Here is a 24,094-nt window from a genome sequence, read left to right on the forward strand (position 1 = left end):
CGGCAGCAGAGGAACACCACCTCTCATAAGATGCATCGCGGCAGCAGAGGAACACCACCTCTCATAAGATGCATCGCGGCAGCAGAGGAACACCACCTCTCATAAGATGCGTCGCGGCAGCAGAGGAACACCACCTCTCATAAGATGCATCGCGGCAGCAGAGGAACACCACCTCTCATAAGATGCATCGCGGCAGCAGAGGAACACCACCTCTCATAAGATGCATCGCGGCAGCAGAAGAACACCACCTCTCATAAGATGCGTCGCGGCAGCAGAGGAACACCACCTCTCATAAGATGCATCGCGGCAGCAGAGGAACACCACCTCTCATAAGATGCATCGCGGCAGCAGAGGAACACCACCTCTCAACAGCATGCGTGCGGCGCGCGTCGCGGCAGCAGAGGAACACCACCTCTCAACAGCATGCGTGCGGCGCGCATCGCGGCAGCAGAGGAACACCACCTCTCATAAGATGCAATGGAAAAGTTCTAACTGCACTCACGTGTAAAAAATGCCCCATCAAACTTTCAGATGCTGTTTTTATCCCATTGTGGAGGAAGAATAATTAGGATTTTTATTGTGATCTCTCACCCTTGAAATATATAATCCCTGGTTTCTGTTGAACAATAATAGCAATTAAAAACAGTTGTCCTCAAAACCACACCTCCAGTCGCTGTCATAAGAACGGGAGGTGCGCTCATGATAACGGCAGCAGAGCCTGTTTGTCCACGGCTGCACGCGCACCTGCAGCCCATCAAGTATAATCTATGCTTCGTCCTGCTAGGTGTCGCGCACGCAGACCTCTATGCTCATAACAGTCGCATCTGTGATGCGATGTGAGCTTTTATATCAGCTGTTCTCTGTGCGCAATACTGTTGGGCTTTGAAGTATAAATGTCTCCTAGGGTGCAACTCACTAGCCAACTCACAAGAGGAGGTTGAATGGACTGAAACCAGCGCTCCCCAAAACAACAGGTTTGGAGATCTGTTGGGAATTGATTACATCATGAAACAGTCACCCGTGCGCCCAGTCCCAATGTTTGTAAACAAATAATTGGTCTATACCAGCCTGCTAGTCCAGTTGTTTAGGTGGCCGCCAGATGATTTCATGAAAATATTCAAAGATAGCCTAGGAGGCCTACTAGATTACATTATCCTAGATTACATTATCCTAGATTACATTATCTCTACACGTGTAGCCTAGGAGGCCTACTGGATTACATTATCCATTACTATACAAGATCCTGAATTAACTCCATGTGGAGGGAATATGTCAACAACGAATTAATTACATTTTAAGGAGGGCCTTGCGGACGCCATCTTGAAGCTTTTCCTAAGCCTTTAGTATTGCCATTTTTAGCACTAGGCCCAAAACCTACTAGCACTAGACCCAAAACCCACTAGCACTAGGCCCAAAACCCACTAGCACTAGACCCTAAACCCACTAGCACTAGACCCAAAACCCACTAGCACTAGACCCTAAACCCACTAGCACTAGACCCAAAACCCACTAGCACTAGACCCAAAACCCACTAGCACTAGGCCCAAAACCCACTAGCACTAGACCCTAAACCCACTAGCACTAGACCCAAAACCCACTAGCACTAGACCCAAAACCCACTAGCACTAGGCCCAAAACCCACTAGCACTAGACCCTAAACCCACTAGCACTAGGCCCAAAACCCACTAGCACTAGACCCAAAACCCACTAGCACTAGGCCCAAAACCCACTAGCACTAGACCCTAAACCCACTAGCACTAGACCCAAAACCCACTAGCACTAGACCCTAAACCCACTAGCACTAGACCCAAAACCCACTAGCACTAGGCCCAAAACCCACTAGCACTAGACCCTAAACCCACTAGCACTAGACCCAAAACCCACTAGCACTAGACCCTAAACCCACTAGCACTAGACCCAAAACCCACTAACACTAGACCCTAAACCCACTAGCACTAGACCCAAAACCCACTAGCACTAGACCCTAAACCCACTAGCACTAGACCCAAAACCCACTAGCACTAGACCCAAAACCCACTAGCACTAGACCCAAAACCCACTAGCACTAGGCCCAAAACCCACTAGCACTAGACCCTAAACCCACTAGCACTAGACCCAAAACCCACTAGCACTAGACCCAAAACCCACTAACACTAGGCCCAAAACCCACTAACACTAGGCCCTAAACCCACTAGCACTAGACCCAAAACCCACTAGCACTAGGCCCAAAACCCACTAGCACTAGACCCAAAACCCACTAGCACTAGGCCCAAAACCCACTAGCACTAGACCCAAAACCCACTAGCACTAGGCCCAAAACCCACTAGCACTAGGCCCAAAACCCACTAGCACTAGACCCTAAACCCACTAGCACTAGACCCAAAACCCACTAGCACTAGACCCTAAACCCACTAGCACTAGACCCAAAACCCACTAGCACTAGACCCAAAACCCACTAGCACTAGACCCTAAACCCACTAGCACTAGGCCCAAAACCCACTAACACTAGGCCCAAAACCCACTAGCACTAGGCCCAAAACCCACTAGCACTAGGCCCAAAACCCACTAGCACTAGACCCAAAACCCACTAACACTAGGCCCTAAACCCACTAGCACTAGGCCCAAAACCCACTAGCACTAGACCCAAAACCCACTAGCACTAGGCCCAAAACCCACTAGCACTAGGCCCAAAACCCACTAGCACTAGGTCCAAAACCCACTAGCACTAGGCCCAAAACCCACTAGCACTAGGCCCAAAACCCACTAGCACTAGGTCCAAAACCCACTAGCACTAGGTCCAAAACCCACTAGCACTAGGTCCAAAACCCACTAGCACTAGGCCCAAAACCCACTAGCACTAGGCCCAAAACCCACTAGCACTAGACCCTAAACCCACTAGCACTAGACCCAAAACCCACTAGCACTAGACCCTAAACCCACTAGCACTAGACCCAAAACCCACTAGCACTAGACCCAAAACCCACTAGCACTAGGCCCAAAACCCACTAGCACTAGACCCTAAACCCACTAGCACTAGACCCAAAACCCACTAGCACTAGACCCTAAACCCACTAGCACTAGGCCCAAAACCCACTAGCACTAGACCCTAAACCCACTAGCACTAGGCCCAAAACCCACTAGCACTAGGCCCAAAACCCACTAGCACTAGGCCCAAAACCCACTAGCACTAGGCCCAAAACCCACTAGCACTAGACCCAAAACCCACTAGCACTAGGCCCAAAACCCACTAGCACTAGACCCAAAACCCACTAGCACTAGGCCCAAAACCCACTAGCACTAGACCCAAAACCCACTAGCACTAGGCCCAAAACCCACTAGCACTAGGCCCAAAACCCACTAGCACTAGACCCAAAACCCACTAGCACTAGGCCCAAAACCCACTAACACTAGGCCCTAAACCCACTAACACTAGACCCAAAACCCACTAGCACTAGACCCAAAACCCACTAGCACTAGACCCAAAACCCACTAACACTAGGCCCTAAACCCACTAGCACTAGACCCAAAACCCACTAACACTAGGCCCAAAACCCACTAGCACTAGACCCAAAACCCACTAGCACTAGGCCCAAAACCCACTAACACTAGGCCCTAAACCTACTAACACTAGACCCAAAACCCACTAACACTAGGCCCAAAACCCACTAACACTAGGCCCTAAACCCACTAGCACTAGACCCAAAACCCACTAGCACTAGGCCCAAAACCCACTAGCACTAGACCCAAAACCCACTAGCACTAGGCCCAAAACCCACTAGCACTAGACCCAAAACCCACTAGCACTAGGCCCAAAACCCACTAGCACTAGACCCAAAACCCACTAGCACTAGGCCCAAAACCCACTAGCACTAGGCCCAAAACCCACTAGCACTAGACCCAAAACCCACTAGCACTAGGCCCAAAACCCACTAACACTAGGCCCTAAACCCACTAACACTAGACCCAAAACCCACTAGCACTAGACCCAAAACCCACTAGCACTAGACCCAAAACCCACTAACACTAGGCCCTAAACCCACTAGCACTAGACCCAAAACCCACTAACACTAGGCCCAAAACCCACTAGCACTAGACCCAAAACCCACTAGCACTAGGCCCAAAACCCACTAACACTAGGCCCTAAACCTACTAACACTAGACCCAAAACCCACTAGCACTAGACCCAAAACCCACTAACACTAGGCCCAAAACCCACTAACACTAGGCCCTAAACCCACTAGCACTAGGCCCAAAACCCACTAGCACTAGGCCCAAAACCCACTAACACTAGGCCCTAAACCCACTAGCACTAGGCCCAAAACCCACTAGCACTAGACCCAAAACCCACTAGCACTAGGCCCAAAACCCACTAGCACTAGACCCTAAACCCACTAGCACTAGACCCAAAACCCACTAGCACTAGACCCAAAACCCACTAGCACTAGGCCCAAAACCCACTAGGCCCAAAACCCACTAGCACTAGACCCAAAACCCACTAGCACTAGACCCTAAACCCACTAGCACTAGACCCAAAACCCACTAGGCCCAAAACCCACTAGACCCAAAACCCACTAGCACTAGACCCAAAACCCACTAACACTAGGCCCTAAACCCACTAGGCCCAAAACCCACTAGACCCAAAACCCACTAGCACTAGACCCAAAACCCACTAACACTAGGCCCTAAACCCACTAGCACTAGGCCCAAAACCCACTAACACTAGGCCCTAAACCCACTAGCACTAGGCCCAAAACCCACTAGCACTAGGCCCTAAACCCACTAGCACTAGGCCCAAAACCCACTAGCACTAGACCCAAAACCCACTAACACTAGGCCCTAAACCCACTAGCACTAGGCCCTAAACCCACTAACACTAGGCCCTAAACCCACTAACACTAGGCCCTAAACCCACTAGCACTAGGCCCAAAACCCACTAACACTAGGCCCTAAACCCACTAACACTAGGCCCTAAACCCACTAGCACTAGGCCCAAAACCCACTAGCACTAGGCCCTAAACCCACTAGCACTAGGCCCAAAACCCACTAGCACTAGGCCCAAAACCCACTAACACTAGGCCCTAAACCCACTAGCACTAGGCCCTAAACCCACTAGCACTAGGCCCTAAACCCACTAGCACTAGGCCCAAAACCCACTAACACTAGGCCCTAAACCCACTAGCACTAGGCCCTAAACCCACTAGCACTAGGCCCAAAACCCACTAGCACTAGACCCTAAACCCACTAGCACTAGGCCCAAAACCCACTAGGCCCAAAACCCACTAGCACTAGGCCCTAAACCCACTAGCACTAGACCCAAAACCCACTAACACTAGACCCAAAACCCACTAGCACTAGACCCAAAACCCACTAGACCCAAAACCCACTAGGCCCAAAACCCACTAGGCCCAAAACCCACTAGCACTAGGCCCTAAACCCACTAGCACTAGGCCCAAAACCCACTAGCACTAGACCCAAAACCCACTAGCACTAGACCCAAAACCCACTAACACTAGGCCCTAAACCCACTAGCACTAGGCCCAAAACCCACTAACACTAGGCCCTAAACCCACTAGCACTAGACCCAAAACCCACTAGCACTAGACCCTAAACCCACTAGCACTAGACCCTAAACCCACTAGCACTAGACCCTAAACCCACTAGCACTAGACCCTAAACCCACTAGCACTAGACCCTAAACCCACTAGCACTAGACCCTAAACCCACTAGCACTAGGCCCTAAACCCACTAGCACTAGACCCTAAACCCACTAACACTAGGCCCTAAACCCACTAGCACTAGGCCCAAAACCCACTAGCACTAGGCCCTAAACCCACTAGCACTAGGCCCAAAACCCACTAGCACTAGGCCCTAAACCCACTAACACTAGGCCCTAAACCCACTAGCACTAGGCCCTAAACCCACTAGCACTAGACCCTAAACCCACTAGCACTAGGCCCAAAACCCACTAGGCCCAAAACCCACTAGCACTAGGCCCTAAACCCACTAGCACTAGACCCAAAACCCACTAACACTAGACCCAAAACCCACTAGCACTAGACCCAAAACCCACTAGACCCAAAACCCACTAGGCCCAAAACCCACTAGGCCCAAAACCCACTAGCACTAGGCCCTAAACCCACTAGCACTAGGCCCAAAACCCACTAGCACTAGACCCAAAACCCACTAGCACTAGACCCAAAACCCACTAACACTAGGCCCTAAACCCACTAGCAATAGGCCCAAAACCCACTAACACTAGGCCCTAAACCCACTAGCACTAGACCCAAAACCCACTAGCACTAGACCCTAAACCCACTAGCACTAGACCCTAAACCCACTAGCACTAGACCCTAAACCCACTAGCACTAGACCCTAAACCCACTAGCACTAGACCCTAAACCCACTAGCACTAGACCCTAAACCCACTAGCACTAGGCCCTAAACCCACTAGCACTAGACCCTAAACCCACTAACACTAGGCCCTAAACCCACTAGCACTAGGCCCAAAACCCACTAGCACTAGACCCAAAACCCACTAGCACTAGACCCTAAACCCACTAACACTAGACCCAAAACCCACTAACACTAGGCCCAAAACCCACTAGCACTAGACCCTAAACCCACTAGCACTAGACCCTAAACCCACTAGCACTAGACCCTAAACCCACTAGCACTAGACCCAAAACCCACTAGCACTAGACCCTAAACCCACTAGCACTAGACCCTAAACCCACTAGCACTAGACCCAAAACCCACTAGCACTAGACCCTAAACCCACTAGCACTAGACCCTAAACCCACTAACACTAGGCCCAAAACCCACTAACACTAGGCCCTAAACCCACTAGCACTAAACCCAAAACCCACTAACACTAGGCCCTAAACCCACTAACACTAGGCCCTAAACCCACTAGCACTAGGCCCAAAACCCACTAGCACTAGGCCCAAAACCCACTAACACTAGGCCCTAAACCCACTAGCACTAGGCCCAAAACCCACTAGCACTAGGCCCAAAACCCACTAACACTAGGCCCTAAACCCACTAGCACTAGGCCCAAAACCCACTAGCACTAGGCCCAAAACCCACTAACACTAGGCCCTAAACCCACTAGCACTAGGCCCTAAACCCACTAGCACTAGGCCCAAAACCCACTAGCACTAGACCCAAAACCCACTAGCACTAGACCCAAAACCCACTAGCACTAGACCCAAAACCCACTAGCACTAGGCCTAAAACCCACTAACACTAGACCCAAAACCCACTAGCACTAGACCCAAAACCCACTAACACTAGGCCCAAAACCCACTAGCACTAGGCCCAAAACCCACTAGCACTAGACCCAAAACCCACTAGCACTAGACCCAAAACCCACTAGCACTAGACCCAAAACCCACTAGCACTAGACCCTAAACCCACTAGCACTAGACCCTAAACCCACTAGCACTAGACCCTAAACCCACTAGCACTAGACCCAAAACCCACTAACACTAGGCCCAAAACCCACTAGCACTAGGCCCAAAACCCACTAGCACTAGACCCAAAACCCACTAGCACTAGACCCAAAACCCACTAGCACTAGACCCTAAACCCACTAGCACTAGGCCCAAAACCCACTAGCACTAGACCCAAAACCCACTAACACTAGGCCCAAAACCCACTAGCACTAGGCCCAAAACCCACTAGCACTAGACCCAAAACCCACTAGCACTAGACCCAAAACCCACTAGCACTAGACCCTAAACCCACTAGCACTAGGCCCAAAACCCACTAGCACTAGGCCCAAAACCCACTAGCACTAGACCCAAAACCCACTAGCACTAGGCCCAAAACCCACTAACACTAGGCCCAAAACCCACTAGCACTAGACCCTAAACCCACTAACACTAGACCCAAAACCCACTAGCACTAGACCCAAAACCCACTAGCACTAGGCCCAAAACCCACTAACACTAGGCCCAAAACCCACTAGCACTAGACCCAAAACCCACTAACACTAGGCCCAAAACCCACTAGCACTAGGCCCTAAACCCACTAGCACTAGACGCAAAACCCACTAGCACTAGGCCCAAAACCCACTAGCACTAGGCCCAAAACCCACTAGCACTAGGCCCTAAACCCACTAACACTAGGCCCAAAACCCACTAGCACTAGGCCCAAAACCCACTAGCACTAGACCCAAAACCCACTAGCACTAGGCCCAAAACCCACTAGCACTAGGCCCAAAACCCACTAACACTAGACCCAAAACCCACTAGCACTAGGGCCAAAACCCACTAGCACTAGGCCCAAAACCCACTAGCACTAGACCCAAAACCCACTAGCACTAGACCCAAAACCCACTAGCACTAGGCCCTAAACCCACTAGCACTAGGCCCTAAACCCACTAGCACTAGGCCCAAAACCCACTAGCACTAGGCCCAAAACCCACTAGCACTAGGCCCAAAACCCACTAGCACTAGGCCCAAAACCCACTAACACTAGACCCAAAACCCACTAGCACTAGGCCCAAAACCCACTAGCACTAGACCCAAAACCCACTAGCACTAGGCCCTAAACCCACTAGCACTAGACCCAAAACCCACTAACACTAGGCCCAAAACCCACTAGCACTAGACCCAAAACCCACTAGCACTAGACCCAAAACCCACTAGCACTAGGCCCTAAACCCACTAGCACTAGACCCAAAACCCACTAACACTAGGCCCAAAACCCACTAGCACTAGACCCAAAACCCACTAGCACTAGACCCAAAACCCACTAGCACTAGACCCAAAACCCACTAGCACTAGACCCAAAACCCACTAGCACTAGACCCAAAACCCACTAACACTAGGCCCAAAACCCACTAGCACTAGACCCAAAACCCACTAGCACTAGACCCAAAACCCACTAGCACTAGACCCAAAACCCACTAGCACTAGGCCCTAAACCCACTAGCACTAGGCCCAAAACCCACTAGCACTAGGCCCTAAACCCACTAGCACTAGACCCAAAACCCACTAACACTAGGCCCTAAACCCACTAGCACTAGGCCCAAAACCCACTAGCACTAGGCCCAAAACCCACTAGCACTAGACCCAAAACCCACTAGCACTAGACCCAAAACCCACTAGCACTAGGCCCAAAACCCACTAGCACTAGACCCAAAACCCACTAGCACTAGGCCCAAAACCCACTAGCACTAGACCCAAAACCCACTAGCACTAGGCCCTAAACCCACTAGCACTAGGCCCTAAACCCACTAGCACTAGACCCAAAACCCACTAGCACTAGACCCAAAACCCACTAGCACTAGGCCCAAAACCCACTAGCACTAGACCCAAAACCCACTAGCACTAGGCCCAAAACCCACTAGCACTAGACCCAAAACCCACTAGCACTAGGCCCTAAACCCACTAGCACTAGGCCCTAAACCCACTAGCACTAGGCCCTAAACCCACTAGCACTAGACCCAAAACCCACTAGCACTAGGCCCTAAACCCACTAGCACTAGGCCCAAAACCCACTAGGCCCAAAACCCACTAACACTAGGCCCAAAACCCACTAGCACTAGACCCAAAACCCACTAGCACTAGACCCAAAACCCACTAACACTAGACCCAAAACCCACTAGCACTAGGCCCAAAACCCACTAGCACTAGGCCCAAAACCCACTAGCACTAGGCCCAAAACCCACTAGCACTAGGCCCAAAACCCACTAGCACTAGGCCCAAAACCCACTAACACTAGGCCCAAAACCCACTAGGCCCAAAACCCACTAGCACTAGGCCCTAAACCCACTAGCACTAGGCCCAAAACCCACTAGCACTAGGCCCTAAACCCACTAGCACTAGGCCCTAAACCCACTAGCACTAGGCCCTAAACCCACTAGCACTAGACCCAAAACCCACTAGCACTAGACCCAAAACCCACTAGCACTAGACCCTAAACCCACTAGCACTAGGCCCAAAACCCACTAGCACTAGACCCAAAACCCACTAGCACTAGGCCCTAAACCCACTAGCACTAGACCCAAAACCCACTAACACTAGGCCCAAAACCCACTAGCACTAGACCCAAAACCCACTAGCACTAGACCCAAAACCCACTAGCACTAGACCCAAAACCCACTAGCACTAGACCCAAAACCCACTAGCACTAGGCCCTAAACCCACTAGCACTAGGCCCAAAACCCACTAGCACTAGGCCCTAAACCCACTAGCACTAGACCCAAAACCCACTAACACTAGGCCCTAAACCCACTAGCACTAGACCCAAAACCCACTAGCACTAGACCCAAAACCCACTAGCACTAGACCCAAAACCCACTAGCACTAGGCCCAAAACCCACTAGCACTAGACCCAAAACCCACTAGCACTAGGCCCAAAACCCACTAGCACTAGACCCAAAACCCACTAGCACTAGGCCCTAAACCCACTAACACTAGGCCCTAAACCCACTAGCACTAGGCCCAAAACCCACTAGCACTAGGCCCAAAACCCACTAGGCCCAAAACCCACTAACACTAGGCCCAAAACCCACTAGGCCCAAAACCCACTAACACTAGGCCCAAAACCCACTAGCACTAGACCCAAAACCCACTAGCACTAGACCCAAAACCCACTAACACTAGACCCAAAACCCACTAGCACTAGGCCCAAAACCCACTAGCACTAGGCCCAAAACCCACTAGCACTAGGCCCAAAACCCACTAGCACTAGGCCCAAAACCCACTAGCACTAGGCCCAAAACCCACTAACACTAGGCCCAAAACCCACTAGGCCCAAAACCCACTAGCACTAGGCCCTAAACCCACTAGCACTAGACCCAAAACCCACTAGCACTAGACCCAAAACCCACTAACACTAGACCCAAAACCCACTAGCACTAGGCCCAAAACCCACTAGCACTAGGCCCAAAACCCACTAGCACTAGGCCCAAAACCCACTAGCACTAGGCCCAAAACCCACTAGCACTAGGCCCAAAACCCACTAACACTAGGCCCAAAACCCACTAGGCCCAAAACCCACTAGCACTAGGCCCTAAACCCACTAGCACTAGGCCCAAAACCCACTAGCACTAGGCCCTAAACCCACTAGCACTAGGCCCTAAACCCACTAGCACTAGGCCCTAAACCCACTAGCACTAGGCCCTAAACCCACTAGCACTAGGCCCTAAACCCACTAGCACTAGGCCCAAAACCCACTAGCACTAGGCCCAAAACCCACTAGCACTAGGCCCAAAACCCACTAGCACTAGGCCCAAAACCCACTAACACTAGGCCCAAAACCCACTAACACTAGGCCCTAAACCCACTAGCACTAGGCCCAAAACCCACTAGCACTAGGCCCAAAACCCACTAGCACTAGGCCCAAAACCCACTAGCACTAGGCCCAAAACCCACTAACACTAGGCCCAAAACCCACTAACACTAGGCCCTAAACCCACTAGCACTAGGCCCAAAACCCACTAGCACTAGACCCAAAACCCACTAACACTAGGCCCTAAACCCACTAGCACTAGGCCCAAAACCCACTAGCACTAGGCCCAAAACCCACTAGCACTAGGCCCAAAACCCACTAGCACTAGGCCCAAAACCCACTAGCACTAGACCCAAAACCCACTAACACTAGGCCCAAAACACACTAGCACTAGACCCAAAACCCACTAACACTAGGCCCTAAACCCACTAGCACTAGGCCCAAAACCCACTAGGGCCAAAACCCACTAACACTAGGCCCAAAACCCACTAGCACTAGGCCCAAAACCCACTAGCACTAGACCCAAAACCCACTAGCACTAGGCCCAAAACCCACTAGCACTAGGCCCAAAACCACACAGTGTCCCTAAACCACACAGTGTCCCTAAACCACACAGTGTCCCTAAACCACACAGTGTCCCTAAACCACATTACCGTTTTCTCCTCCACCAGAACCTCCTCCTCGACTTCAGGCTGCGTTGGGTCAGGGTCTTCAGGCTGTCGAGACCTGGAGCTGTCAGGACCTTCTGTGGGTCTGAGGGACGACGGGGAGCTTTCAGGACCTTCTGGTGGTCTGAGGGACGACGGGGAGATCGAGTCCCTGGCCGGTGGCGCTGGTTCCATCGATGGTACCGACACCCCTGGCATGGCTGGCACCTCTGGCACCACGGGTACAGATGGTACCACGGGCACCTCTGGCACCACGGATGGTACTGATGGCACCACGGATGGTACTGATGGTACGACCGATGATGGAACCACAGACGGTACCGCTTGCGTGACTAGCACCGATGGCACTTCAACTGGTACTGGTGCCGGTGACACTGGTACCGCTAGAACCGCTGGAACCGAGGGCATTACAGGGACAACGGCTGGCACAGCTGGCATCTCCGGAGCGACGGGAGTCTCCACGGCGATGGGGTGGGCGTGGTTTCGGACGGGCACCGTAGGAGGAGTCACCGGGGAGAGGCTGCCTCTCCTCTCCACGTTCGTACTAGTCGTTGATGAACCCGACACCGCCGCCGCCACGTTTGTAGTCCTTCCAGCCACCGTTGTAGTCCTAGAGTCCATGTTTGTAGTCCATTGTGGTTCCGACACGGCGGTCCCGATGCTGTCGTCGACGGTGTCGACAGCAGGATGGTCTCCGCCCCCTCCCGGGGGGAGGGGGAGGGGCTCCAGGGGGACGCCGAACGTGGACATGCGGTTCTCCGTGCGGCGCCGACTACCGGCCTCGGTTCGAACCCGGATGGTCACCTCGTCGCCCGCTTTGCCTCTGGAGCTGCTCTTACTGGAAACACCTTCATCCCTGAAAACACACCATCATCATCATCATTACATCATCATCATTACATCATCATCATCATCATCATCAATCTACAATGTATTAATTTATCAGACGCTCTTAACCCATTCAGGGCAGGGGGCGCACGCACGGCCGCACGCACGGCCGCACGCACGCACGCACGCACACACGCACGCACGCACGCACGCACGCACGCCTTTGGTTCTGCAAATTGACACTAATTAGCCCGCGGACCCCCATTAGGACATAAATGAGCCCCATTAGGACATAAATGACCCCCATTAGAACATAAATGACCCCCATTAGAACATAAATGACCCCCATTAGGACATAAATGACCCCCATTAGGACATAAATGACCCCCATTAGGACATAAATGACCCCCATTAGAACATAAATGACCCCCATTAGGACATAAATGACCCCCATTAGGACATAAATGACCCCCATTAGGACATAAATGACCCCCATTAGAACATAAATGACCCCCATTAGAACATAAATGACCCCCATTAGGACATAAATGACCCCCATTAGGACATAAATGACCCCCATTAGGACATAAATGACCCCCATTAGGACATAAATGACCCCCATTAGGACATAAATGACCCCCATTAGGACATAAATGACCCCCATTAGGACATAAATGACCCCCATTAGGACATAAATGACCCCCATTAGGACATAAATGACCCCCATTAGAACATAAATGACCCCCATTAGGACATAAATGACCCCCATTAGGACATAAATGACCCCCATTAGAACATAAATGACCCCCATTAGGACATAAATGACCCCCATTAGGACATAAATGACCCCCATTAGGACATAAATGACCCCCATTAGGACATAAATGACCCCCATTAGGACATAAATGACCCTCATTAGGACATAAATGACCCCCATTAGGACATAAATGACCCTCATTAGGACATAAATGACCCCCATTAGGACATAAATGACCCCCATTAGAACATAAATGACCCCCATTAGGACATAAATGACCCCCATTAGGACATAAATGACCCCCATTAGGACATAAATGAGCCCCATTAGGACATAAATGAGCCCCATTAGGACATAAATGACCCCCATTAGGACATAAATGACCCCCATTAGGACATAAATGACCCCCATTAGAACATAAATGACCCCCATTAGGACATAAATGAGCCCCATTAGGACATAAATGACCCCCATTAGAACATAAATGACCCCCATTAGAACATAAATGACCCCCATTAGAACATAAATGACCCCCATTAGAACATAAATGACCCCCATTAGGACATAAATGACCCCCATTAGGACATAAATGACCCCCATTAGAACATAAATGACCCCCATTAGAACATAAATGACCCCCATTAGAACATAAATGACCCCCATTAGAACATAAATGACCCCCATTAGGACATAAATGACCCCCATTAGGACATAAATGACCCCCATTAGAACATTAGAACAACCCCCATAAGAGAAGATTTTCACGGTGGTTTTCAGTGGTTTTCAACCAAGGACCCCCAGGTTTGACCTGAATTAGGCTACAGACCCCCATTTAATGGCATTTCTGACTCTGGGACCCCCAATTTAGATTGTAAAACCAATTTATATTACAGTTAGTTACAGACCCATAAGGGTCCATTTGGTTCCTAAATATCATTTAGCTGGGGACCCCCTGGAACTCCCTCAAGGACCCATGGGGGTCCCAGGACCCCCCTGGAACTCCCTGGGGGTCCCCGGACCCCCTGGAACTCCCTCAAAGACCCCTGGGGGTCCCCAGACCCCCTGGAACTCCCTCAAGGACCCCTGGGGGTCCCCCCACTGTTATAAGGGTGTTAATTTGTACCTGTGAGAGGAGGTCTTCGGTCCCGGGGCTGGGACGGGCAACGCTACGGACACCGGGATGGGACCGGCTTCCACAGAGGTCACCGGGGGGGTCACGGGGGTCGTCACAGAGGTCACGGGGGTCATCCCAGGGGTCAAGGGGTCAAGGTCCAGGGGGGAGGGGGGGTCGCCGGGCAGCTCCCGCACGTATTTGGCGGGGATGTAAAAGGGGCGTGCCAGGGGCGTGTCCCCCTTGGTCACGTGCCACCAGTGGTCGTTGGTCTTGGCCAATAGGACGTAGCGCTCGTTGGCTTTGATTGACACCAGCGCTCCGTCCCGCCCCTCGTACTCGTACGGGAACTCCACCAGGACAAATCCCACGCCTGGAGAGGTACAGATAAATATGTATATAAGGAACAATCCCACGCCTGGAGAGGTACAGATAAATATGTATATAAGGAACAATCCCACGCCTGGAAAGTTACAAAGAAATATATATAAGGAACAATCCCACGCCTGGAAAGTTACAAAGAAATATATATAAGGAACAATCCCACGGATGGGGAGGTACAGAGAAATAATATAAGGAACAGTCCCACGCCTGGAGAGGTACTATGTATATAAGGAACAATCCCACGCCTGGAAAGTTACAAATAAATATATATTAGGAACAATCCCACGGATGGGGAGGTACAGATAAATAAATACAAGGAACAATCCCACGCCTGGAGAGGTACAGATAAATATATATATATAAGGAACAATTCCACGGATGGGGAGGTACAGAGGAATATATATAAGGAACAATCCCACGGATGGGGAGGTACAGAGAAATATATACAAGGAACAATCCCACGCCTGGAGAGGTACAGATAAATATAAGGAACAATCCCACGCCTGGAAAGTAACAAAGAAATAATGAACAATCCCACGCCTGGAAAGTTACAAAAAATATATATAAGGAACAATCCCACGCCTGGAAAGTTACAGATAAGGAACAATCCCACGCCTGGAAAGTTAAAATATATATATATATATGTGGAACATTCCCATGCCTGGAAAGTAAATAAAAAAATCACACCCGTGTGAACTGAGTGGTGTAAGGTCTTATATAGACTGATCAGCTGTGGTCTGACGTAATGAAATCACCCGTGTGAACTGGATGACCATAGCAACCATGCTCATTTTTTTGGTACAGACAGACAGACACGTAAACTAACAAAGGCAGTCGTAGGAGTGGTTTACACCACTCAAAAAGGGGGGGGGGGGAATCACACCTGTGTGAAGTGAGGGGCGCTCTTATCTTACAACATCAATTACAACATAATGTTTGTTTAAGTCTATATGTCTCTGTTACATATAGCGCCACCATCAGGCTGTGAGCCACTCTGCTACACTATAGCGCCACCATCAGGCTGTGAGCCATTCTTCTACACTATAGCGCCACCATCAGGCTGTGAGCCACTCTGCTACACTATAGCGCCACCATCAGGCTGTGAGCCACTCTGCTACACTATAGCACCACCATCAGGCTGTGAGCCACTCTGCTACACTATAGCACCACCATCAGGCTGTGAGTCACTCTGCTACACTATAGCGCCACCATCAGGCTGTGAGCCACTCTGCTACACTATAGCGTCACCATCAGGCTGTGAGCCACTCTGCTACACTATAGCGTCACCATCAGGCTGTGAGCCGGTAGCGGGGGACTCACCTCCAGTCAGCAAGGAGGACGTCATCATCATCGCTATGACAACCACAGGACACGCCCCCTCGTTAGGACAGGCCACGCCCCTCGGCCAGCACGATTGGGCCTCTCAGAAGGTCAAGGGTCGAAGTCAGGAGTCCTGAGGGGAGGGGGAGGGGGGGTGTGTCAACTGGTCATTATAAGATTATATACAGACAGGCAGACAGACAGTATTTTATTGTGATATTTTGGACATGAATATGATCTGTTTGTCAGATGATGATGATGTCATCGACTGATTACTCCACACAAAAGAGGAAGGAAATGTGTTTCTTATGGTTTTACAGGGCAGAGGAGAGAGGGGAGGGGGGGGAGAGGGGAGGAGGGGGGAGAGGGGAGGAGGGGGGAGAGGGGAGGGGGGGAGAGGGGAGGAGAGGGGAGGAGGGGGTAGGGAGAGAGAGGGGAGGAGGGGGGAGAGGGGAGGAGAGGGGAGGAGGGGGGAGAGGGGAGAGGGGGGAGAGGAGAGAGGGGAGGGGGGGAGAGGGGAGGAGAGGGAAGAGGGGGGGAGAGGGGAGGGTGAGGGGAGGAGAGGGGAGGGGGAGGGGAGGAGAGGGGAGGAGAGGGAAGAGGGGGGAGAGGGGAGAGAGGGAGGAGGGGGTAGGGAGAGAGAGGGGGGGAGGGGGGAGAGGGGAGGGGGAGGGGGGAGGGGGAGGGGGGGAGAGGGGAGGAGAGGGGAGGAGGGGGGAGAGGGGAGGGGGAGGAGGGAGAGGGGAGGGGGGCAGAGGGGAGGGGGAGGGGGGAGGGGGAGGGGGGAGAGGGGAGGAGAGGGGAGGAGGGGGGAGAGGGGAGGGGGAGGAGGGAGAGGGGAGGAGAGGGGAGGAGAGGGAAGAGGGGGTAGGGGGAGAGTGGGGGGAGAGAGAGGGGGAGGGGGGATGGAGAGAGAGAGGGGAGAGGGGGGAGAGGGGGAGGGGGAGAGAGAGGGAGGGGGAGAGAGAGGGGGGAGGGGGGATGGGGAGAGAGGGGGAGAGAGAGGGGGGAGGGGGGAGAGGGGGAGGGGGAGAGGGGGGAGAGAGAGGGGGAGAGGGGGGAGAGAGAGGGAGGAGGGGGGAGGGGGGAGGAAGGGGAGAGAGAGGGGTGGTGGAGGTATGACAGGTATGTGTGTCATGTCGGTACAAGTCTCACACACACACACACACACACACACACACACACACACACACACACACACACACACACACACACACACACACACACACACACACACACACACACACACACAATGCATTGTCTATTTTAAGACAGCAGATCTACAAGCTCACAACGTGGTGCAATGCGTCACGGTGTGAGCTTGTATATCGGCTATTTTCAAAACAATCTTGAACAAAAAATGTGGAATCACACACACACATTCACACACCTTTACATAGATTGTGCATTACATTCACCCATTCACACACACATTCACACACCTTTACATAGACTGCATTACATTCACCCATTCACACACACATTCACACACCTTTACATAGATTGTGCATTACATTCACCCATTCACACACACATTCACACACCTTTACATAGACTGCATTACATTCACCCATTCACACACACATTCACACACCTTTACATAGAGAGTATGTAATAAAACATACTCTCTCCCCATGCCTTCATGGTGGAGACAAACAAACATACTCTCTCTCCATGCCTGCATGGTGGAGACAATAAACCATACTCTCTCCCCATGCCTTCATGGTGGAGACAATAAAACATACTCTCTCCCCATGCCTTCAGCCTGGTGGAGACAATAAAACATACTCTCTCGCCATGCCTTCAGCCTGGTGGAGACAATAAAACATACTCTCTCCCCATGCCTTCATGGTGGAGACAATAAAACATACTCTCTCCCCATGCCTTCAGCCTGGTGGAGACAATAAAACATACTCTCTCCCCATGCCTTCAGCCTGGTTGAGACAATAAAACATACTCTCTCCCCATGCCTTCATGGTGGAGACAATAAAACATACTCTCTCCCCATGCCTTCAGCCTGGTGGAGACAATAAAACATACTCTCTCCCCATGCCTTCGGCCTGGTGGAGACAATAAAACATACTCTCTCCCCATGCCTTCATGGTGGAGACAATAAAACATACTCTCTCCCCATGCCTTCATGGTGGAGACAATAAAACATACTCTCTCCCCATGCCTGCATGGTGGAGACAATAAAACATACTCTCTCCCCATGCCTTCATGGTGGAGACAATAAAACATACTCTCTCCCCATGCCTTCATGGTGGAGACAATAAAACATACTCTCTCCCCATGCCTTCAGCCTTCATGGTGGAGACAATGACATACAAGAAATCTTGTCCTGTTCTCTTTACGGTACCTTGTAAATACAATCAGTTTTAATGACCATGACATCATGAAATTAACTAAATTATGCATGACATTTAAGTTCACAACATGAAATCCAAAACAATCCAATGAATTCTAACTTACAGCAATGCCACAAGGTGGCAATGCCCCCCCCCCCCACAACCTTTGTGTGTGCGTGGGGGGGGGGGGGGGGGGGGGGGGGGCATTGATGTTATTGTGAAAGGAGGAGTTTGTCTTGGTTTGAATTCTTTAACTCCCTGGACAGCGCTCCACACGTCCCAGACTCATCTCCTTTCTCTAAAACACCCTGGACAACACTCCACACGTCCCAGACTCTTCTCCCTTCTCTAAAACACCCTGGACAACGCTCCACACGTCCCAGACTCTTCTCCCTTCTCTAAAACACCCTGGACAACGCTCCACACGTCCCAGACTCTTCTCCCTTCTCTAAAACTCCCTGGACAACGCTCCACACGTCCCAGACTCTTCTCCCTTCTCTAAAACACCCTGGACAACGCTCCACACGTCCCAGACTCTTCTCCCTTCTCTAAAACACCCTGGACAACGCTCCACACGTCCCAGACTCATCTCCCTTCTCTAAAACACCCTGGACAACGCTCCACACGTCCCAGACTCTTCTCCCTTCTCTAAAACACCCTGGACAACGCTCCACGCGTCCCAGACTCTTCTCCCTTCTCTAAAACTCCCTGGACAACGCTCCACATGTCCCAGACTCTTCTCCCTTCTCTAAAACACCCCGGACAACGCTCCACATGTCCCAGACTCTTCTCCCTTCTCTAAAATAATCTGGACAACACTCCACTACACTGTCTCTCTGCATTCTATGATCCTATAGTTTACCGAGACTCTACACTGTATCTCTGCATTCTATGATCCTATAGTTTACTGAGACGCTACACTGTCTCTCTGCATTCTATGATCATATAGTTTACTGAGACGCTACACTGTCTCTCTGCATTCTATGATCCTATAGTTTACTGAGACACTACACTGTCTCTCTGCATTCTATGATCCTATAGTTTACTGTCTCTCTGCATTCTATGATCCTATAGTTTACTGTCTCTCTGCATTCTATGATCCTATAGTTTACTGTCTCTCTGCATTCTATGATCCTATAGTTTACTGTCTCTGCATTCTATGATCCTATAGTTTACTGAGGCGCTACACTGTCTCTCTGCATTCTATGATCCTATAGTTTACTGAGACGCTACACTGTCTCTCTGCATTCTATGATCCTATAGTTTACTGAGACGCTACACTGTCTCTCTGCATTCTATGATCCTATAGTTTACTGAGACGCTACACTGTCTCTCTGCATTCTATGATCCTATAGTTTACTGAGACGCTACACTGTCTCTCTGCATTCTATGATCCTATAGTTTACTGAGACGCTATACACTGTCTCTCTGCATTCTATGATCCTATAGTTTACTGAGACGCTACACTGTCTCTCTGCATTCTATGATCCTATAGTTTACTGAGACGCTACACTGTCTCTCTGCATTCTATGATCCTATAGTTTACTGTCTCTCTGCATTCTATGATCCTATAGTTTACTGAGACGCTACACTGTCTCTCTGCATTCTATGATCCTATAGTTTACTGAGACGCTACACTGTCTCTCTGCATTCTATGAACCTATAGTTTACTGTCTCTGCATTCTATGATCCTATAGTTTACTGTCTCTGCATTCTATGATCCTATAGTTTACTGTCTCTGAATTCTATGATCCTATAGTTTACTGAGACGCTGCACTGTCTCTCTGCATTCTATGATCCTATAGTTTACTGAGACGCTACACTGTCTCTCTGCATTCTATGATCCTATAGTTTACTGAGACGCTACACTGTCTCTCTGCATTCTATGATCCTATAGTTTACTGAGACGCTACACTGTCTCTCTGCATTCTATGATCCTATAGTTTACTGAGACGCTACACTGTCTCTCTGCATTCTATGATCCTATAGTTTACAGAGACGCTACACTGTCTCTCTGCATTCTATGATCCTATAGTTTACTGAGACACTACACTGTCTCTCTGCATTCTATGATCCTATAGTTTACTGTCTCTCTGCATTCTATGATCCTATAGTTTACTGTCTCTCTGCATTCTATGATCCTATAGTTTACTGAGACACTACACTGTCTCTCTGCATTCTATGATCCTATAGTTTACTGAGACACTACACTGTCTCTCTGCATTCTATGATCCTATAGTTTACTGTCACCCACAACACCAGAGGGAGTGCAACGAACCATGTACAACCCAGATTCGGCACAAACAAGGGACTAAATTATTTTCGCTCCTATGCCACCAAAATGTGGAACGCCCTACCAACTGTCATTAAGACATGCGAATCCCTTGACTCCTTCAAAACCGCTCTCAAAGGGCACCTACGGATGGCTGCAATTCGAAACTGGCCCCCGTAAAATCTGAATCCCCCCCCGCCCCCCCCCTTTTTTCCCCTCACTGTATATATTTCTTTTCCCTTTTTACCCCTCTTTTGATGAATTCCTGTTCTGTCTATAGAAGTGTCTATTTGTACGTCTCTAAATGTTTTGATGATTTGAACATGGTGGACCCTATTGGAAACAAGTGTAATGCTTAATTGGGTCGTCCACTCACAGTTAACAGCCTTTGTATTGAGTTTGTGCTTGAAATGTACTGTAATTCTGCAAACTGTTAATAAATTCTTCAATCAATCAATCAATCAAGTCTCTCTGCATTCTATGATCCTATAGTTTACTGTCTCTCTGCATTCTATGATCCTATAGATTACTGAGACACTACACTGTCTCTCTGCATTCTATGATCCTATAGTTTACTGAGACACTACACTGTCTCTCTGCATTCTATGATCCTATAGTTTACTGAGACGCTACACTGTCTCTCTGCATTCTATGATCCTATAGTTTACTGAGACACTACACTGTCTCTCTGCATTCTATGATCCTATAGTTTACTGAGACACTACACTGTCTCTCTGCATTCTATGATCCTATAGTTTACTGAGACACTGACTACACTGTCTCTCTGCATTCTATGATCCTATAGTTTACTGAGACGCTACACTGTCTCTCTGCATTCTATGATCCTATAGTTTACTGTCTCTGCATTCTATGATCCTATAGTTTACTGTCTCTGCATTCTATGATCCTATAGTTTACTGTCTCTGCATTCTATGATCCTATAGTTTACTGTCTCTGCATTCTATTATCCTATAGTTTACTGAGACGCTGCACTGTCTCTCTGCATTCTATGATCCTATAGTTTACTGAGACGCTACACTGTCTCTCTGCATTCTATGATCCTATAGTTTACTGAGACGCTACACTGTCTCTCTGCATTCTATGATCCTATAGTTTACTGAGACGCTACACTGTCTCTCTGCATTCTATGATCCTATAGTTTACTGAGACGCTACACTGTCTCTCTGCATTCTATGATCCTATAGTTTACTGAGACGCTACACTGTCTCTCTGCATTCTATGATCCTATAGTTTACTGAGACGCTACACTGTCTCTCTGCATTCTATGATCCTATAGTTTACTGAGACGCTACACTGTCTCTGCATTCTATGATCCTATAGTTTACTGAGACGCTACACTGTCTCTCTGCATTCTATGATCCTATAGTTTACTGTCTCTCTGTGTTTCATTCAAAGTTCTCCGACCTGAATGCTTCTCAACATTGTTGTGAATTCTGACACACACACACACACACACACACACACCACGCCTACCAGGGAACACACTGGAATGTTGTCCTAGTGCACGCCCACACACACACACACACACACACACACACACACACACACACACCACAAAACCACCCCAAAGGGGGCGGGCCGTTCCCGCCTTGGAATGGAATGAGCCTGTCAATCATAAAACCAGGAAGCGGTGTGTAACTTAAAGCGACGGTACTCAAACACAAACAAGTACTCTAGTATTAGTACTCTCCTAGTACTCTCTTTGTACTTTTGTCAAAGTACTTTAACTGTATTTTTAGTGCAAAAGTGACAACATGCACTCAAAGTACTTCGATCAGTATCTGATCTACAAGCTCACACCTGTAGACCAACCACAAGCACACAAACAAGTACTCTGTACTCTCACATCTCCTTTTTACTGACACTTTTGTACTTTCACAAAAGTGACCACATGTACGTAAAGTATACCAAAGACATAAGCACACATACATATCTGATCTACAAGCTCACAGTGGCAGAGCAGCCACAAGGAATGCATCACAGCATTAAACAGGTTGACATAGATAGGATCTATAGGTCTGCAGAACACAATAAACATGTTGTTGGTGACAGCAACAGTAGAACAATAGAAATACTTTACAAGTAAAGTAAAAGTTATTTAAACTCCTACTAAATAACTACTAAAGAACTACGTGAGTACATTAAGGTTTCGGTCCATTTTAACGACTTCAATCTTTTTACAACGAGCTGTTTTTAGTGAAGACTTCTGGTTTAGTTCTGCTTCAAACTTTAAAAACCAAATGGACCCGCAGAGAGAGAGAGAGTGGCTGGTTCCCAATCCATCCCCCTGTGTGCCTTTGAGCCATGGCACTGATACACACACACACACACACACACACACACACACACACACACACACACACACACACACACACACCTGGCTGTTTCAACTTGTTGGTGTTTGTCTTTCTTTTAAAAACAGCGCAGGAGAAAGTCAGACAGTCAGACAGACAGACAGACAGAAGACAGACAGGCAGGCAGGCAGGCAGGCAGACAGACAGACAGACAGACAGACAGACAGACAGGCAGGCAGACAGACAGGCAGGCAGACAGACAGACAGACAGACAGGCAGGCAGACAGACAGACAGACAGACAGACAGACAGACAGACAGACAGACAGACAGACAGACAGACATCTTACCTGTAGAACATTTCTTTCTAGAACCGCAGGTCTAAAGTCCAAAATCACTGCGTCTCTCTCTCTCTCTCTCTCTCTCTCTCTCTCTCTGTGTGCGTGTCTGTATGTCTCTCTATCATATTGTTCAGTGGGGGGTTGGACACTTGAAGTCAAAGAGAGGGCGAGGTGTGGCAGAGAGAGAGAGAGAGAGAGAGAGAGAGAGAGAGAGAGAGAGAGAGAGAGAGAGAGAGAGAGAGAGAGAGAGAGAGAGAGGTGGAGCTACACAGAGGTAAAGTCTGAGAGAGTTGTATAGTTATATATGTCTGTTAAATGAGGTGTAAGGCTGACCCCTAGTGGCCACTGTGACAAATTACACAAATACCCTAACAGGAGCCCTCTCCTGGTACCACAGCACCACCTCATGGCTTCTCCTGGTACCACAGCACCTCAGAGGCCATTAAAACAAGGCTCCAGACTTCCCCCGCAAAAACAAACTGGTCAGGCTCCTACTTGGCCTCACACTCCC

At 49.6% G+C, this 24,094-nt stretch overlaps 1 protein-coding gene across 1 annotated transcript in view; it reads right to left on the minus strand.

The window, feature by feature from the left end:
• LOC306918970 (rho GTPase-activating protein 27-like) overlaps window positions 1-23,652 on the minus strand; it is a 94,750-nt gene extending 71,098 nt beyond the window's left edge. The window contains exons 1-4 of the mRNA XM_079531809.1: window positions 23,593-23,652; window positions 16,310-16,442; window positions 14,618-14,978; window positions 11,895-12,765 (exon numbers count right to left, since the gene is read on the minus strand). Of these exons, the coding sequence (XP_079387935.1) occupies window positions 11,895-12,765; window positions 14,618-14,978; window positions 16,310-16,340 (1,263 nt within the window). The 5' untranslated portion in view covers window positions 16,341-16,442; window positions 23,593-23,652. The remainder of the gene's footprint in view (window positions 1-11,894; window positions 12,766-14,617; window positions 14,979-16,309; window positions 16,443-23,592) is intronic.
• Window positions 23,653-24,094: the final 442 nt, after the last annotated feature.

The sequence above is a fragment of the Electrona antarctica genome, assembly GCF_951216825.1.
Source record: "Electrona antarctica genome assembly, contig: scaffold_110, whole genome shotgun sequence".
In the NCBI taxonomy this organism is placed as follows: Eukaryota; Metazoa; Chordata; class Actinopteri; order Myctophiformes; family Myctophidae; genus Electrona; species Electrona antarctica.